This window comes from Emydura macquarii, unplaced genomic scaffold (genome assembly GCF_026122565.2).
Source record: "Emydura macquarii macquarii isolate MOO-44397 ecotype Brisbane River unplaced genomic scaffold, CSIRO-AGI_Emac_v2 contig_2768, whole genome shotgun sequence".
NCBI lineage: Eukaryota > Metazoa > Chordata > Testudines > Chelidae > Emydura > Emydura macquarii.
Genome location: NW_027132905.1, coordinates 23,940,356 through 23,960,491, shown reverse-complemented (window position 1 = coordinate 23,960,491; position 20,136 = coordinate 23,940,356). Strand labels below are relative to the sequence as shown.

Here is a 20,136-nt window from a genome sequence, read left to right as displayed (position 1 = left end):
TTGTTCCTTCATGAAATTCTATAGCCTGGTCAGAAAGATTTAGCTCATAGGGACTCAGTCTTAAAAGGTTTGGAGGAAGTATGTCTGCATACACTCCTTAAAAAGAAATAGACACACAACCCTCTACCATCTCAGTGGTCAAATTACTATGTTCAATGATCATTTGAAAAGGCGGTCAATTAAGACAGGATAAACAGGAGATGTAATTTCCACTACAGCATGGAAACTGTACTCTAAATCTATTGTAAATATTAATGTATCACTTTGTATTTAATTGTTTTTTCTCTCTCTAGTTTTGGGAATATGATCTACAAAGAGAAGAGAGAAACTGTTAGTAAAGAAGACCTGGCTAGAGCTACATTGGTTACGATCACCAATAACATTGGGTCTATAGCACGGATGTGTGCAGTAAATGAGGTAAACACTTTAAGTGGAGGGGGGCTGGAAGGAGGAAGGGGAGTCAGAAAATTTCATTTGCCTAGTGTGGTGGCTTTTCAGTTACTGGGAAAACAGTCACTCTTCTTTTCAAATCTTTATCAAATTTTTAGCTGAGGCAGTTTGGTTCTGTTAACTGGGCATCCATCTGGTCAGAATACTTTTAGTACCTTTGAGAAGGTTCATAAGACTTGAGAATTCACTTTGTAATGGCAAATAAATTGTCTTTTCTGATTAACAAAGGTGGTGGAAAGACTTTGGTTTTTGCAGGATTCAAGCTATTTTAAAAATAGTTATGCTTCTAATTATTGCAAAATTAACTTTTTGAAATGTTAATTTATGTGAAATCGGTGTTCTCTTCCTTAGTCTGCAGAATAAACTTGAGGATCATTTTCACTATGGCTACTTAAAACTCCATACAGCAGTGGACAGCCAAGAAGCTTTGATCAACATAGGGGAAAAAGATGCTGAAACTAGTCATAAAATGATAAAATTTGGCAGTTGAGGTATAGAGTACTGAAACCCTTCTCCTCTCCCCAGCAAGCTCTGGATGAGAAGAAGAAAGCTTTTACCAGCTTCCAGTACTAAGCTGGAGTGGAGATTCCTAAATAGTCACCTGCTAGTTGACGTGCCTAAGTGCCGTGTTTTGAATTCACCCAAGTCTTTCTGGAGACAACAAGGTTGCCAGGGGCAAACGGCCTCCGAAATTATGGGAGTGATTTGAAGGGTGCTCCAAGACACTAAGGTGGTTCGTATATATTCCTTTTAAGACAGAATGTGAGGCTTGGAAACGGTAACTTAGAAAAACTTGGCAACCTACTTAGAAAAACTTGGCAAACTATTCAGATTTAGTAGTTTATATTTATCAGCTTACTAGTACAACTATTAACTTTTATTGATTCATTTTTATATAAGTACAGAAAACAACAATTAATTACACTGATTGCAATTTAAAACACAAAACTTACACCCAAGTCTTTCGAGAGTTACAAGAACTCCCATTGCAATTTGCCCTTTTGGGACAAATCGAAGGGTGCCCGCAAGATGTTACCACAAATTGTCTTCTCTAATTCGTTTACAAATTCTTAACACACAAATGAAACTTAAGAAACAACTAATAGTTACAAAGCAAGTGCAAAAAACAGTTATTCCAACAGTTATAGCCACAATTACTCCTGGAATACAAGTAGAATTATTGTTAGTTTACATTTACATTTACTGCTTATCACATGTAGAGATGAACCCAGTAGCAGCAAAGATAAATATTTCATGACCTGGTCTTTCTTATTTAGCACTGATAGAGGTGGAACCTCTATCGTATTCACACCCAGGTTATCATCCACAGGACAAGTCCCAACGGGTTATCAGCCCAGTTACCTGACTATTCTAATATAATGTCGAGGCGACGGGCCGGAGAGAGGTGTGACGGTTGATCAGACCCTCTGTGCAGTACGATTCTGGTGCACCCCTTTCTTGATGTATGGCTCTCTGATTTGGGCCTGCCTGACAACCCCTTTTATCTCTACTCCGGCCTATACATCCGCTAAGCCAATTATGGACATCTTCTACATCACTTTGTCGGTCCCTTCTTGGGGAGTCCCCAGGCCAGAAGGTCGTCCTTGACCGGATGTAACTTGCCAAATAAAAGTTGCAGCGACTGCAAACTTCCAAATTTGGGCCAGGACTGCTGTGCTCACAAGTTCCCCTTATTCCAAGTTCAACTGGTCACTTTTCAGTCAGGGTTTTTGCTACCTCTGAGTTCCTCTCCCCATGGGGCTTACAACTCCTACCTCCTTATCTATTACACAAGATTAACAACTTCCACTTATCTATTACAAAAATAACTTGGAACAGTTATAAGGACAGATGGCTACAAAACAACTTGAAACACAACTAACAATCCTCAATGGATTTTTCTATGTCTTTCTCAACATGGACTCGGGGCACACACACAATACAATGATTTTAACCTGTTACGACAATAGCCAGGGGCCTGTGTGAAATATCGAACCTGCTTAGAGGCTTCCATGACAGCACTGTTAGAAATCTAAGCACTTTTATTTTTTTCCCATGGGATCTGGGCAGGATGGGTTTTGCATCTGTGCTATGTTTGACATTAGTATTGGGGATCCTCTTCCCTTTCATATCTATCTCTGGCTAGTAAGTTTTTCAAGCCCTAGTATAATCAGGGGATAAGGTTGAGATACATACCAGTAACTTAATGATAAAGTACATTACAGGGATGTTGTAATTATCCTACAATCAAGCACAGTGAACCTAGGAATATTATATTATCTTAAGTTATTATAATTAAAGTAATGGATTAAATAGCTGAGGCATCAAAATCAACCTTAATTGTGTTTAGATTTCTCCTACCTCTGTCCAGTATTAACACTATGTAATTACCATCACATTTTTATTAAGACAGTCTGTGGTCACAGATTAATGCAGTTTATAAAGAAATGTAGATTTCATTTTTCCTGCATACCATTGTAAAGCAGAAGTAAGGTTGTTTGGGTGCTATAACTGTATTTCAGTACCTTACACTATGAATTTGTCAAGATAAAGATGCAGGAGGAAGCAGACAAGTATCAGTACATAGTGGCTGGTCCTGCTGCACAAATTTCTAAAACAACTTGGAAGTGAATATTTGCGTCATTTGTTAGATTTCTGGTAAAGCATACTTGTGTTTTTATATGCTTAATTCTCAGACTCCTTATGTTATTGGAGTTTAATCTTCCCATCAGTGAGTATCAACATAATTTTCAACTTCCCCTTAACTAGAAAATTGAATGAAAAATTTAAAAAATTTCTTAAACTACAGTAAATTAAAAGTGCATACTAAATGTGAATTCCGAGTCTCACTTCTAATTGACTTATCCCATGCGTTCATTAAGAGCTGAAGAAGAAATGAACATCTGGAATGTCTCACTGTCTTCGGCTTCTTTACAGTGCTGCCTTGTTGCATATGGATCAAGCAGCATTGTACAGGGCTATGAAGGCATTAAGTCTTGCTCTACTGAGAATAAGTATGTTTGATTTAGTTGGAATTTTAGCTCGGCTGTTTCATTGGTTTGAAATCCTCACTTAGATATTTTCAAATGACATTAGAATAATTTTTCCATAAGAGTCTTGATCTTTTGTTTTAAGACTGTACTCTTCCTTTCTACTCTGAAGCATGCAGTATTTAAACCATGTTGGAAGAAAAATTATATTTGTGACAATTTGTTTTATGCTCATCTTAGCTTTTTAAAGCCACACTGGACAGGGAGGAAACTTGTTATAACACTCATACTGTTTTTGTTTTTTTTTGTTTTTTTTTTTAGAAAATAAACAGAGTTGTCTTTGTTGGTAACTTTTTGCGTGTGAATACTTTGTCAATGAAGCTTCTTGCATATGCACTGGATTACTGGTCAAAAGGCCAGCTGAAGGCCTTGTTCCTAGAACATGAGGTATGCTATGGACCTTTATGCATACATATATTGTGGGCCTTACTCTTAATCCCCAATACCTATTTTAAGTGACCCCATTACCATAGTATCCAGACACCTCCCAGATATTTATAAAATATTCACAGTAGTATCACTTTTCTCTTATTCTTCCCAGCCTATAGAGAAATAACTAGTTTTGTATAAGTGGTTTGAGAGTATGAATAAGGAAATAGAAGGTAAGATAAGTCAAAGGAATGGGTTTTGACCCTATTTGTGAAAGAGTTCTGTGGTAATTCTCTTTCATCAATGAATTCTGGAGTCTGTTTCTATCTCCTGTATTAACAAGTCACATCCTGGGGGGGGGACCATTGCATTGTTCTGGTGGAACATAGCTATTATAGCACATCACAATTATGGAGGGGGAGCAGTAGCCAGTGCCATTGGAGATCAAAAGAGGACTTTGAATGGGATGCCAATACAAAGAGGAAGGCATACGAATAATGTGTGTTTGCTTTGCTTTCTACCAGATGAAGCATTTTTAGGGTATCTGGCTTCAGCCACACAGTTTCAATTGCTGAAAATTACTTAGGAATTAATACATAAATCAAAGTGGCCAGGTGTGTGTCCTGTTCAAATGGGACAGTCTTCTGGTCAGTTAAATTTAAATAGACATTTTGCCATGGGAGCTACTAATATTTAGGGGGATTCAAATGGCTATGGACTACCTTAATTTGAGGACAAATGCTCTCAGGAGTTGAAGATGTTAGGGGAATATGGTTCTATGCAGTGCTTCCCTGTTTCAACCTGCATCGTCTCAATTTTTACAAGCTTTTAACAAACTATTTTTAATCCAAGTATTTATTTCAGCTAGGTATTGGGAATTCTGGAAAATGTAGAGCTAGGTGTCCTCTACAGACCACTTCAACTCTGATTGTCTCAACAGTTCTCCCAACAGCGTCATATATATGCATTTGTATCTATATATATCTGAGTATGAATAAGGAAATAGAAGGTTCATGTATGTATGTATGTATGTATGTGGGTTAGGACCTGTTATTGTATGAGACTACAGTGAAGGTCGGAAAGAAACAGTTGCCTATATCAGTTCTCTGGGTACAGTCTGAAGGGGGTCCCGGGAGAAGGACTTCATGTGTTTCCTTTCACCCTGTAGGTTCTTGGAGACAGTATGGGGATATTTGTTTAATTTCACCAACTGCTGTAGAGAGGTCCAACAGAATGAATGTGGATATACTTTTCTTGTCTGTGGAAGCCTGAAGTCCACATGAGGGATGTAGGATGCTGGCAGCTCACACAGCCGTTGAATGTTTTTGCTGCTCTTGATTAGCTGGCTTTCATATCTTGAAAGGTTAGAGGCTGCCCTGACTTAATGCTTCCACAACTTGCACTTGCAGTGAATGGTCAAAATTCTTGGAAAGGCACTTGTTTACTTTTTCGTGATTGGAGGCTAACCTGGTTGAGGTCAGCCTGTGCAACATAAGTTAATTCTTCATACTATGAGAGGACATGTTCTGGGGTTAAATGCAGACAATCCAAATTTAAGTGATTTATGCTTCAGCATAGTGTGAAGTTGTTGCTTCTATGGCAGAGGACAAATAAGCTCTGATACAATTTCTACAGAATTACTGCCACTGTTGTGATGGAGACAGTCTGTATCTGATGTTTTTCCCTGCCCCCAGTATTCAAGTTTTCCTTTCCTTTTGTCACTGGTCATCAGAACCACGGTGGGAAATGCACCGCATTGGTAGTCTCTATAGCCATAGTCAAAGGTTGAAATCCCTTTCCAGTACTACTCCTTGGACTTTTTTGGGTAGATTTTTAAGGTTTGATATTTGTCACAGTTAAGGAGTTTTGGGGAACCGTAATGGTAGTCCATTTGTCTTACATGGGGAAAATATTATTGCTTCCACCTTGATTAGGAAGTATTCCAAGGATAGAGAGGTGGTTCTTGCATTTGTCCACATGCAGCCTAAAGATCCAGTCCAGAGTATAGCTGGCTCTGTTCAGGCCTGGAGAAACTTAAGGTGGAGGGTTGAGATAAGAAGTACTGAACTACTGCATCCGAGGTAATGTCCATATGGATGTTGAAGTTCATAGGTCAGCCAGCATCTGTCAGCTCCTCTGGAAAGCCTTTAGTGTAGGTATTTATGCTCAGATACCACTGATATGTACCTTAGAAATACATTAGCTGTTTTTACAACCAAATGAAAGAATCTAACAGTTTTCAATAATATATAGGCTTTAGTGAAAAACAGTTAATTAGGGCATGCTAGCTATTAATAAACAAAGTATTTAATTTTGTAAAATTTTGAGTATTCAGATGAAAGGCAGTATATTACAAATGTATGTTGTTGTTCATACTTCCAAGTACTCTGTAGTGGCTAAAAAGAGTATTTGTGAATGCTGAATTTTAATGTGGTAAGTGAAACTTGGAATGACAGCTTTTTTTTTTTTTTTAAACAGGGATACTTTGGAGCTGTGGGAGCTCTTCTTGGATTGCCAAATTTCAGCTGAGTTACCAGATGCACTACACTGAATAGTTTTCCACTTGAATGGCATTATTACTACACTGTTTAAGTCAACGGGAACCAAAGGAAAAAAAGCAGCACTTTTGCTGCAGTTGTTTAAGTTTAAGTGGTAAACTACTGGATGTGGGATCTTGCTGTGTAAGGCATTTTAAAGTGAAATACCTGTGGGTTTTGCCTTATGATATCCAGTGTTTGTAGCCAGTTTTGAACTTCTAATATGCAATACATTCTCTGAAAAACAAGCTTCCAAAAGAGAGAATTCCAGCCCTTTTAAGTGTCCAGCACTTATAATACTGTAGGCTTAAACATGAACCTTTAATGCTAAACAAATATCTTTTGTAGATAATCTGGTGAAGGTGATCTATTTTGATCTGTTTGTTTTTAGTCTCAATACTGCACTGTACTAAGAGCAGAATTGTATGTTTAAAAAAACTAACATGAAAACACCAAAGTGCCATCAACAGAAAGCAATGCTATGTAGTGTGGAAGATTATTTCTCAGTATAAGGACAGCATAAAGTGTTACTGCTGTAATATTGAGTAATTTTGATGTCTAATGGAAAAATATCTAATTTGATATTTTTAGCAAATATGTTAAATGAAAATACAGAGAAGCATAGTAGCTCAGTCATAGCAGCTGAGCAGTAGCAGCTATTGCTACAGTTCCATATATCTGTACTCTTGTGAATCTATATGGTTGTCCAATTCATTTACTGAAAGGTACATATGGTATTTTGGGAAGATCCCTTTTGATTAGGTTCATGATTCACGGAACAGCAAGCCTCTAGAAAAGACATGAAATCCAAAATTCCATGACCTTACATTCTAAATCACAAGTGGAATTGTGTTTTCATCCTCCTCTACTTGTGAAAGTCACCACAAAACCTGCCAGAGCTCATATCTACCCAAAAGAGGCCCAGGACTAAAATAAAAGTATTACAGTTTGTAATTCTGATGGCATATCTTTGTGAGGAAGCTTGTATAAATTTCATCCCTGCTCTACTGATTTGAAAACATTGTTAGTCCTTCATTTCATTAATCTTAAACAAGATATTTTGATTTTTATAAATCAATTTCAAATCTATGTTGATTTTAATTTATCTTGTTTGGAATTTGAAGTTTGTTTTTGTAGCTTCAGAGTTTGTATTGCAAAGTCAAAAGGACCAGTGTTTTTGTTAAACAATTCTAATTATTGTAAATGGTGGCCTTGGGATAAACTCCATATTCTGAGACTAGTCTTTGTTTTGTCTGCATACTATGTTCTCAGACTATTTTAAATTTTACAGTTATTGTGATAAGTGTTGCTGCAAATAGGAGATAAAGGCTTTAGACTAGAAAGATCATTTCAGAAGTCAAGCCAGCTGTGTGTGTCAGTGTATTTTTTAGTATACCTCAGAAGAAATACCCAGTTTTGCAGTAAGTACATTAACATTAAAATGTTTCTTGTATATGCATAAAAAGCTATATCTGACTAGAGCTCATTGATATGTTGAATTAAATATGTTTTTTAAATGGATATAACTCTATACTAAGTAAATGAGTGAGCATTCCAGAATATTGCTATGTTGCATTACAGCAGCATCTGAATTTCTTAGCCACATTACCTTTCCACATAATGTGCTTAGAGGGGACTCAAAATAGTAGATAGAAAATATTTTTTTTTTAGTTTGAATTCCATAAAATAGGGGTTTTTTTAGTTGAACAACATAAAAACTTCTAAGGTCCTGAAGTGCGGTGACTTTTATGGGGGAGAGAAGGCCCTTTCATTCAACCCAGAGTCAACGTCCAATGTAGTTTGTCATTGCTGCTGAATACCTAAGCCAAATTTCCATTTTGAAGACTTAAATAGAGGCTTCAGTCTGGAAAGAAATAAGTATAGTTCTAGAAATTATTCAGTTGTTGAGTAAAGCTAGAGTCAGTCTGTGAAGCAAGATGGTACAGCTTGGGTAAAGTGTCTTTATGAAAGTTGCTACAAGTTTTAAGCCATGACTGAATGTAAAAGTTAGTAGTTTAGTTAGTTTGCATTAATAACCAGTGGTAGGAAGAAGTAAATTAGATTTTTCATCTATGAACTTTTCACAAAGAGAGGTTATTTGAAGACTTACTTTTCTGCAGGGTTTATGAGCCTTGTACAAAGTTTCAAACTGCAGATGGTTGCGTTTTCTGAAGGCTGGAGACTTAGTACTTCAGCATCATGTCATGCATTTTGGCAGTGAACACTTTAGTTAGTCCATATCCATTATCATAATTTACATCTTCCATATTCATCCTGTATTACTGGAGCATATATTGAAAGTTGCTTTTGAAGCAGTATTTAGAAGTAGGTGGTTTATTTTGACCTGAAGATATTGAAAGTAAGTTTAGCTAGTCTTCCTTTTCCAGTTCCCTAGCAAGACAGTCTGAGAGAAATAACCTTGATAAATGCAAGAAATATTAATATGATACATTTTTAAAGTTAACATGGACACAGATTAGGAATAAATGCATAAGTAATTCTTGAATAGCTGTATTGCATATAAACTATTGGTATTCCTCATGAGAAATAAGATGGATGTCCTATCTTTATATATGTCTTTCCTTCAACTTTGAAAAAGTCTGGCTGGCTTTTTGCAGTTCCTTCAGCATAATTCGGTTGTTTCTTTCTTTTACCTTCCTACCTTCTCCACTTCTCCCAGAGATTACCAGTGAAGCTTTCTAGCCTAATCTGCAGCCCATGAGATCCATCCCAATATATGGCTGTTGGATTTTTTGCGGGAGAGTACTCAGACACAGTTGCTGAAGTTTATTTGGTTATTTTTTCAAAGACTTACAACACATTCCTTCTGTTGTCCAAGAGTTTTCAAAGATTGATTGTACCTTTGGTGGGGTTGCTAAACATTGCAAGTACAAATGAGATGAGCTTTAAATCTCTTCATTTTAGATCTTTGTATATAGACTAAAGGAACCTTGCAGGGCTAAAAGTCTCACTCTATTTAGAGTGAATTGCTGAAGGAGATACATTTCTTTCTTATTCGGTGCTTTTACCTTCATGTTTGGCATTCCTCTCAATGCTACTTGGAACTTCTTTAGTAAAGGGAATCAAACAAGCTGTCACATACTATAGCAGAGGAAGTGCAGCAACTTTCTTTGCATACTTTTGGATCCTCAGGGCTACTGCTGACTTCTTAAACAGGAAACCATTTTCTTCAAGTAGAGATTTTCCCCTTCAAAGAGAGAAGTAAAGCTCGTTCTGCAAGTAGCGGTCTCAGATCAAGCAGCCAGATGAGTGCCTTCAATTTTTCACATAGTGCCAATGATGTGAGTTTTGCTGGCACTGCAACTTTTGACGTAAGAGCATTCTTGGTGCCAGTAATACTGTTATCACCCCACACTGTTTACTGTAGATGTGGACAATAATTGTATCGGCATTGTAGATGATCCGCTAGACCTGTCAAGAAGACAATATGAGCTTTCAGATCTTCCATCTTCATGGCAAGCTACTGTACCTTTCTTGTAGTAGTTATGCCTATCAGGTTCTCTCCTCCCACCCATTTCAGTTTGTCCATGCAGAATGTTTAGCATGTCCTCATCTCTCTGCAATGATACTTACTTTTCACCCCACAAGTACAGGCTGTTTCAGGATCAGACACTTCATTTTTATAGGAAGATATCATGGGCTGGTTGATACGGCTAACAAACCTCTAACCACTTCCAACACCTTTCTAGTTCTGCTTAAGGTGACCGCAATTTGAATGTTTAGGAACTCCTTTCAGCTACATATTTTTGCCTTTTAAGTTGATGGACCAAATCTAGCATATTGACTTTGTTTTTCTGTTAAGTCTTTTTTAGTGAACCTAATAGCATTGCCACTTGTATAAACAACCTTTCTATAAAACGTTATTCCATTTAGAATCTGGGAACCTAAAGACTCTGAACACATCACTTTTAGCTTTTTTATGTCATTGAGAGTTTGTGCTTTCAGTGACATGCATCCAGCAACAAAGCACTTACATGGTATTGAAGCTTCATACAATACCTCCTAGTCCTATTTAAATTTTTGATATTAAGAGAGTTAGAGGCCAGGATGTGTTATCAGTTTTCAATTTCTAAGGGATATTTAAGAAATGCTTAACAATTCTGCCTTTCAATAATAGTTTTACTTGGGTATGTGTTGTATTGAGAAGTTCTATTCCTATTGCTTTCAGGTGATTGGTAGTATACTTCCTGTATATACATGTAAGGTATTCCTTGCCTTTTTAGTATGAGGAGAATAAACAGCCTTTGTTATATTAGAGTTTTATATTCTAAATTACCTGAACCAGTGTAGCCATTCAGTAAAGTTCCAAAAATGTATTTTTTTTTTTTAAAGAAGCTGGCCCATTCCAAATAACTATGGCAATAACTTCTATTTCCCAATGTTTTAGGATAGCTGTGGGAGGTTAACATTTGAAAGTCTTTCAAGGTGCTTGCACTTAAAGCAAAGTCAGGTTTTTAAAGACTAATCAGTGTCTTCTTATATTTATTTAGCATATAATCTTACTTCCATGCCTTGGTACTGTTATGTAAATATCTCCTTCATTATATAATCTTTGTAAATGAATTGTTGGTATCCTAAGGAGACAGATTAGTTTAGTGCATAACAGAATTGAAAACAAGATGATCTTGTTGCTGACCACTTCAAGCAAAACAGAAGCATTGAGGTTGAACCAGGGCAGCTAAATAGCCACTTTTTCTTGCATCTAATTTAATGTATAATGAAGCTGGCTATTTCTTATGTTCATGTTCTCTTTATAAAACAGAAGTTTCACCTTCTTTCCCACATATGTATTATTAGAAAATCTGCAGTGTGTAGAGTTGTTGGGTTTTGTTTAGATTAAGGAACTAACACAAAATATTGAGGGTCATACTTAAGTATTGATAACCCAGATATGTATTTTACAGTACTAAATCAACAAGAATGTTTGATAAATAAAGTTGAAGTTGTTTTGAGATAAGTCTTCCCCTTCAAGCTAAGGCACAGTGGCACAGTAGATTTTCAGCTCATTAAGAATAGAATTAATAGTTTAATCACGTTTTTGGAAGTTTATGGAGCTGATGTGGGGCACTAAGATACCTTCTCACAGTGTAGAGAGGTAATTCCCCTCTTACATTCCACAAAACACTTACAAGCATATTACTAAACCCTCTTGATCAGTTATGTGGTTTTTTGTTAATATATTCCAAAGATTACCAGTATTCTAAAATTTAATTTTAATTAATAAAATTTAAATCTTTAAAGAAGACTGAAGATAAAGAACACAGAAGTCTGTAAACAAGCCTATTTTCCAAGCTGTTTACACCTGCTCAGACCTGTGATATCAAAACATTGTATGTTAGTATAACTGATTGCCAAATCCTGCTTGCCTTAGTTACTAAGTAGCTTGTTGATTTAAGTAGGGACTATTCTTACCAGTAATGAAATTTTTGGCCAAGATCATTTAAAAAAAATGTCAGCCAGATGGGGAAGACAGTAGTGCTACTTTGCATATTGCTGCTGGTGCTAAATCATTTGAAAAATTTAGAAGCAGAAGTTGTAAATAGAATTAATGTTTATGGCCTGGTCCTTTTGACAGACTTGAAATTTGTCAAATTGCAAAGATTTCTCATGGCCTTATGTTGAGCTTTTTTTTCAGTATATTTGGATTGAAATTCATTAGGGTCAAGAGTCATTCATGTGGCTGGCTTTCTGTTCTGCTTTCTGCAAAGCAGATTATTCAATTTGTGCATTTTAATACATGGATCACTTTCCGTTTCTAGGGTTTTAGTTGTAAAACTAGCTTTAGATGTTAATCTTATACTTTACCATGCTTTGTCATTGTCACTGTTTAGAGTAGACAAAATTTTAGTACCAGCTACTGTGGGCTCACCATGTATCCTTCTGTGTTAGTACTTCAAAAAGTACTGTTAAGCATTTACCATTTTTTGTTGAAAATTGTGAATATGTATTTAACATTAATTTTAAAGGTGTAACTTGCTAAGTAGTCCTGTCCATAAAATAAACTGCAATAGGTTTCTGAATTGTTAATCTGGAGTAATAACAGTTTTAATCAATTCAAATTTCACAGTCTCTTCAGCATGGATATTTCAGAGCATTGTAAATACAAAGCCTCTAGGTATTTACATTGGTTTCAGATTGAACATTACAAAAGACTCATTTAAACATAAAGTTTTTTGTAGGGAATGAGGATGTTTGGAAAAAATTAAATGTATAGTACCAAGAACCTAAAAATTAGTGTATTACTTTGGTGCTCAGATAGAGATGGGACATAAGCAAATATATGTCTTTTGTATTTTGATTGTCCCCACCATCTGTTTTTACATTTGTCATAACTTCATGTTTGGCATTTTAACCATATGTATTTTATCTCTTAATTGCTAGGCAATTGCTTTACCATATGTAGGCCTTCTAGTGACCAAATCATACATTCAGATTACTTTTAGTTCCTTAACAAAAAGGAGAGCAAATCTATAAACTCCAAACACACACGAGGATGTTTTACATAAGAACCATTTCAGTTAAGTTGCCTTACTCTATTGTATTGTACTTCTGTTATGTCTGAGCTTTTTTGTTTACTGTTCTGACACTGAAGATATGATGTAAAAAAAGTACAATGTGCTGCAAATTTGTATTAAATTTATTAAATTATACTTTTATGTAAACTGTAGTACATCTCTTGTAAATTGTTTAATTTATTTTTTCACTTTATAGATGCTCATTACTGAATGTACAGAATAGATTTAATGTAATTAAGTATCTTCATTGTGGCCAAATTGATTGTGCCTACAATGTAATCCATCCCCAGCAAAACTGTATATCATTCTTTGTTTGTTTGCATGAATGAAGTTTGGATTTAATTTACTTGTTTGTACTGTATTGCCATAAGCCAACTTCAATGTGATGGACCTACTTTTTTGTAGTTTATTTTTCTGGTTTTGTTACTGTTTGTTCAGTATGAATGTTGAAGCACTTCTTGGTCTTACTTTTCCTAATAAATAACTTCAGATTGTTCAGTCGTGCCTCCATTGTTCCTTTTCTTTGTGCTTTGTTAGTCACTGTGTAGTGTCACAAATTGCAGTATTAATTGATACATACTCTATACTGTTACATATGACTTAACAGTGGGGGGACTATGATGGGACCAATTCTCCATTTCGTCTTCCCCTTTTTGTAGAGGCAGACTTCTAAAGGAAAGATGAGATGTGTTCATGGTACTACTAAATTTTGATGTAGCTGCCATTTTTAAAATGTGAAGATCATAAATGGCTCTACATTGATAGCCTTGAGGAATATATTCTATGCAGCAAATATGACACTGGTGACAGTTTTGATGTGAAAGTTTACATTGGTATCTTTCCTCTTACCTTGGAAACCTACACCGTTTCTACACTCCTAAACAATTTACTGCTATTTGGCTGTATTGTATACTGATACAACCTGACTATGCTTACTTAGACTGACTTTTCAGTTCTCTGAAACACTTAATTGTTAAGCTGGCAGACTAGCTCAAGACTATTTCAAGAACTTAATCAATTTAGAACTAAATCTAGATCTAAATGAGCACAAGATATTGCTCCATCCTGGAGAATTACCCCTTATTTTTACTATCTAAATAGCCTAGTTTTGCTGAAACCTGAAATTTCATTTCTACTGAAGTAATGGAAATTAGTCCTTAAAAGCACAGAACTATTAGGTGTGTCCTGATTAGCTAGCTCTCTAAACTTTGTCACAATGATAGAGAAAATTAATACCAAAATTAACCCCTTATGGTCATTAAGACGTGTGCTGCAGACTCTTCCATGAATCTTAATAACTTCATCAACAATTCTGACAACCAGCAGCTATTTGACCCAAGAAGTTCTGCAGCTTCCTAGGATGTAAAGATACTGCTTTTTCCATCTTTAGGCCCTGGATGAAAAACAGCATGGGTAGAACGTGCATGGAATTTTAACTCATGATGCTTATTCCAGTAACTCTAACTGTAGAAGTTTTTTCCATTTGTAGGTTAACCCCAAACATGATTTTTTTTTTTTTTTTTTTTTTAAATCCTATTGATGCTACAATACAGCATGGATTGACTTAAAAAAGAAAAAAAAAAAAAAAGTTTATATACATTTTATGTAAATAGTCTGATTAATCGTCTACATGTTGTAGAGCCGTGGTTCTTAACCAGGGATACGTGTAACCTTGGGGGTATGCAGAGGTCTTCCAGGGGGTACATCAACTCATCTAGATATTTAGCTAGTTTTACAACAGGCTACATAAAAAGCACTAGCAGTCAGTACGAACTAAAATTTCATACAAAGAGAATGATGTATTTATCCTGCTCTATACACTGAAATGTAAGTACGATATTTATTTTATAATTACATGGTAATGAGAAAGTAAGCAATTTTTCAGCAATAGTGTGCTGTGACACTTGTATTTTGTCTGATTTTATAAGCAGGTTGTTTTTAAGTGAGGTATAACTTAGGGGTGTGTGCAAGACAAATCAGACTCCTGAAAGGGGTACAATACTCTGGAAACGTTGAAAGCCAATTCTATAGAACACAGGCAATAGGGTCTACATTTCAAAATACTACCTCAAATCACTTTACAGACTTACGTTAAATAGCAGTTTTGGACCTCTGTACACTCACGCATACTCTATAATATAGTAGCTGTCTTGAAGTAAACTAGTACAAACCCCCTCTGCATATTAAGTAAATAATTTTGTCTCTGTGGTAGATTATAAATACCATGGTGGGTGGGAGCTGACCAGTGTGAGAAGGGAATGGATGGATGGGTAAGATGTGTGTTTTGCTTTTGCTGGAGCTGGACTGGAGTGGTAGGAAGAAGTAGGGGAGACATGAGGATTGAAGCAGATAGGTTTTTTTGGGAGTACTGGTCGTGTGGAAGGCAGCTGCTGGAGCAAGGGGTCAGGACTTCACTTGGTAGCAAGGGAGATCAGGCTTGGAGATGGGACTTGTTGGCATCTACAGTTTAGTCTGTATAATGTCAGTTTTTGTTTTCAGTGGTGATTGGTCTGAATACAAACACCAGAACCATTCAGATGTGCATCTCAGCTGAGGTGCTTAAAACCCTCATATTGGTACAGACTATGTATGAACACAAGGAAGACCTAGGTTGCTTGATGAAGTGTATTAACTATTTAGTTCTAGCCTAACCCTGTAGACTAAATATTTTATTAAAATCTTAAGAACAACTTCCTAATGCCAGTGCTGACATGTTTCCATTAAACTAGATAACTTCATTTTATTTTATCCATAAGCATATTCAGTCAGTTGTCTTAATATAAAGTTAATCTTGTAAACATAGCAGCATGATCTTTTGGTAATGTAAAAATCATTAACTTCCACCGACTTAGAAATTTAGATAACAATTATGTTTCCCTCTACGCTGCTGTTGGGAAGAGGTTTTAGCTTTCCCAGTTTACACTGCTTCCAGAGGTAACCAGAGGTTTCCCAGCCAGTTGCTTTCCCTGAGCCATGACACGTAGGAAAGATTCTCTGTGGTTCCATATTTATTCCTTTGTTTGTCCGAGCTGGGAATCTGTTTTCAGGAGCCTGGTAGAGAATGCAGTATCTTATGAATCCACTTTTCTTACAGTATTTCTTTTTCCTCTTAGTGTAGGTAAAGATTTTCTTGTAAATTACTTGCTGCATCAGCCATTGAGACTACTTCTGTGGCACAGCAGGACTCACAAGGAACTATCAGTTACAATTGAGGAAAAAATGTGGAGGACACAGTCATGAAACAGAAAAGATATTTTAATTTTTTGCCAACATGATTGGCCACATGTGCACTATCATAGCTGTCCTTTTAATTTCCTCCAGTAAGCAGATTAAATAGGATCTATCTCAAAATATTTCCTGAATGTCTTAATTTGGAGGTACTGAATTTGATGCTTATTTCAGCAGAGCACCACACTTTCTTTTAGCAAGCTATGGTGTAGGTACGCATTTTCTTAGCTGCTTTGTTAGATAAATACTTCTCTATCAATCAGACTGTTCAGTCCAATGGTACATCACCCAGAATTAAATAAAGCAAATATATGAAGTTGAATTTGCAGTGTCATTTCAGACTAGTGTAGAAACTTGTGCAGGAGAGCTAGTGTGTGAGGTGTGGAAGGTACAGTAATAAGTCTTCAAGTTTCTCTTACAGCTCTCACACCGAGCCAGCAGAGGGAGCAGAGAGACCACCCATAGTCTGTCCTCTGTTCAGAGGCAATACTGTTACTTCTGCATAAAGTCCCGTTCTTTTTCAAGGAAAGTATTTTTGTTCAGTTTGAAGTTAATCTTTGCTGATGGTGGCTTGTGTTTAAAAGTTGGTTCCACTCATGGCTTTAGGATTTGAAGTTCCTGCTGTCATACAAGTACTTAATTCATACCATGCTTTGGTGCATGGAAGCAGCTAAAATTGACTGAGCACTGGCTAAGCTTTAGAGATCTTGGTTGTGTTCCTGACAGCCACTGACACTGTGTGGCCTTCATCAAGTCCTTTAATTTGCCTGTGCATAAATATTCCTTTCTATAAAATGAGACTAACACTCCCTTTGGTACCTCAGTTTCCCTATCTATAAAATGGGAATAGTTGCCAACCTGGTAAAGCTTTTTTTTCTCTATTCTTTACAAGTTCTTACCCCATGCTAATCACCCTAATATCCAAGTGCTTTCAGTAATGCATTAAGCAACATGACTAATGCCTATCACATGTTCTTGGTTCTCATACTCTCCCCACCTGGAGAAGTGTGTTCATTGGAGTCTTGTTTTGGTAGTGTGTTCTTTTATTTTGTTTTTATATATATATTTTATATATGCTTGTTCCTATGTGTGTGTTAGAGAGGAGACCGTCAAAGAAATGCAGCTTGCCCTTGTAGCAAAGATTGTGATGTTTATTCCACATCCTCAGACCACCTCCAAGAAAATTCTTTCTCCCATATGAATGAGCTTTGCCCTTACTGTAGAGGTTCTGTTGTGCCAGGGCAGAGTTGTCAACCATGGCATCCTGGAGCTTTAGATGACCTTGTAGATCAGGGGTTCTCAAATTGTGGGTCGTGAGTCCTTAGGGGGTCACAAGCTGTCAGACACAGTGCATACCGGTAAGGGTGGCGTGGCATGGGTGGGGGTCATCACTTTTGGGGGGGATCGTCACAGCCCGAAATATTTTCAAAGGGGATCCCAGCAAAAAAAAAAGTCTGAGAACCTCTGTTTTAGATATTCTGGGTCCAGGCCATGGAGTGCTTTGAAGATAAGGACCGAAATATTTGAACTCAATTTGAATATCTATGGGAAGCTAGCATAGAGAATGGAGGACAGGTCTGATGTGCTCACAGCAGCCTGTGTTGCTGGGGAGATGCGCTGCAGCGTTCTTTGCTAGTTGGAGTTTCCTAAGTGTGTAAGACTTCATGCTCAAGGTATATTGCATTGCTGTAGTCCATTTGAGAGGTGATGAAGGCATGAATAACTGAGGCCAGGTCATTCTCTGCTATGATGGGAGAGAGTCTTCTAAGTGGAGATGGTAAAAAGTATTACACATGGGTGCTGTTATGTGAGATCTCAGTGTCAGCAAGGAATCCAAGAATACTCCTAAACTATGGGTCTTAAGATTCAGATTAAGACAATGTTATTTCCATGTGTAGTCTGTTTATGTATATGTGTTCATGTTTATATATAAGAAAAAGCAATTATAATGATCAAAAATCAGTAGGGTCCAAGAATTATAAATGATTTTACCTTATCTGTTAAGTCTAAATTAATTAATTATGAGGGGAAAGCCTAATTTAAATTTCTGTGCTAACAAATCTCCTGTTAAATGGACACAAACCTGTTCAGCCTCCTAACTTTCCATTCCTTTTTAGGGAGGTAAAGCCAAGCAACAGCCCAGAAGGAAATCTGTACATTCAAACACAGTGTTCATGTCTTCAGTGGTATTATGTTTTTGTTTGCTGAGCAGCCCAACAAGGTTTTAAAATTTTAAGTCAGAAATGGCCTGAAGCCAAAATCTTGAAGCTGAGCATCCCCCAAATGCAGGCTCTGGAGTAGCAATACAGTGTACAGGAATAGGCTGCATCACAGACTATTTGCCCTCCTTTGCTATGAGCTCTTCATAGCCATTATTCTTAGATGGCTTGTTAACAAAACGACTTGATCTGATGTTTTGATCTTTGTTGAGTTTTTGGCCCAAGTGGGCTTAAGTAGTCAGCTGTCTGCACAGGGTAGTGGCATATAAACACAGCTGAGGGTAAATGTGGTGCTGTTTTTGTTTTTTTTGCACGGATAGCCTAGTGAAAGATGATCCAAGAAGGCTGACACCAGATTGGAACAAACCTGAACAGAATCATGAGAGCAAAAGAAAAGAAAAAAAAATCAAGCCAGGCACAAATATCTAAAAATAGAATCCGGTCTCCAACCAGTATCAGGCAAAAGATTAACAATTTAATTTAATTATTATAATGAAAGAGTGCAGGTAGGCTGCACGTGTGACTCCCATTTATTATGTCAGTATATACACATCCGAATCACTCCTGTACACCCTGCTCCCATATCCTCAAGGGGAAAGAAACAAAGAGGCTCCTGTGGAACTGTCAGGTGGAAGGAGGAAACGTCCCAGGAGACACTAGGAAGGGAACAGGTCTACGATCCATACCAGAACATTGAAGGGAGAGGAAAGTAGGCAAGCAGGTGCTTCTGAAAACATCAGCAGGTAAAAAGGCTGCTCTGTGTATTTTTACCATCCCAAAGGATGAGGTTTGGCAGGCTCTCGCATGTGTTTAGGCAGCACCAAGAAGAGGTGTTTTCATTATTTTACCCCTTCTTGAATTCCTCAAAATGAGGTGAGAATTATTTTAAAGATGACAAGAAGGTTAGTGGTTAGCATAAGCTTGCCACAGGTCAGCAAGGAAAAGTGAATTCCTCAGTGCTTGAAACCAAAGGCCCAGGATGACTTTTAAAATTTGTAAGGCCAATTGACCAAATCGTTTAGGCTTATCTTTACTAGTAAACTGAGCCATATCCTAACTTCAGTGGCATACTGCTGATTTACTCCAGCTGAGTATGTGACCCATCATTCCACATGTGATTGATGAAGAATCCAAGGTCCACATGTGACATCCTAGTTTTCAGGTACTTGACCTTTTGCAAGTTCAGTAGGACTGAAGGCACCTCACGTTAATTTTAAAAATTGGTAGCTACTGTCATAGTTAAACTGCAGTTTACATCCTTTTGGGGATTAAGGTTCAGATTTTGAAAGGTATTTAGGTATTGCTGCACTCAGCTTTGCAAGGCTTAAGGGCCAGATTTGTAAAGTTATTTAGTTGCCTAAAGATGCAGCTAGGTGCCAGTGCCGAGACATCTAAATACTTTGTCCATTCACCTTGCAATGCTGAGCAGAGTAATGGCTAAATACCTTTACAACTCTGAGCCTCAGCAACTAAATTGACATTGTAGGGTTTCATGTCTGCCATCCCTCAGTGACACCAGTTCAAGTTTGGCAGTTAGAAAACATCTCACTTTTAACCTGTGCAGCCATTCAAACTGATTGTCTTAGGATCTGGAAGTCAGTGTGTTCCTCCGGGTTTGTACATAGGCACCTGTCCACCTCTGCAGTCTCATTGTCTTCCAGTTCTGCTCACCGTTCTGTCTGTGCTGCCCTAATTTTATCCATATCTGTAGGTGTCATTTATTGAAATAGGAGCTGGTGTCCTTTGG

The 20,136-nt window shown here is 37.0% G+C and overlaps 1 protein-coding gene across 6 annotated transcripts in view; it reads left to right on the top strand.

Moving 5' to 3' along the window:
* The window catches only part of PANK3 (pantothenate kinase 3), a 103,275-nt gene that overhangs the window by 16,636 nt on the left and 66,503 nt on the right, over positions 1–20,136 (top strand). For 2 of the 6 annotated variants that reach the window (XM_067566636.1, XM_067566633.1), the window contains exons 6-7: positions 294–417; positions 3,762–4,219. In XM_067566636.1, coding sequence (XP_067422737.1) covers positions 294–417; positions 3,762–3,959 — 322 coding nt within the window. In that variant the 3' untranslated portion in view covers positions 3,960–4,219. The other 4 variants (XR_010923355.1, XM_067566637.1, XM_067566638.1 and 1 more) reach the window with 4 other exon arrangements.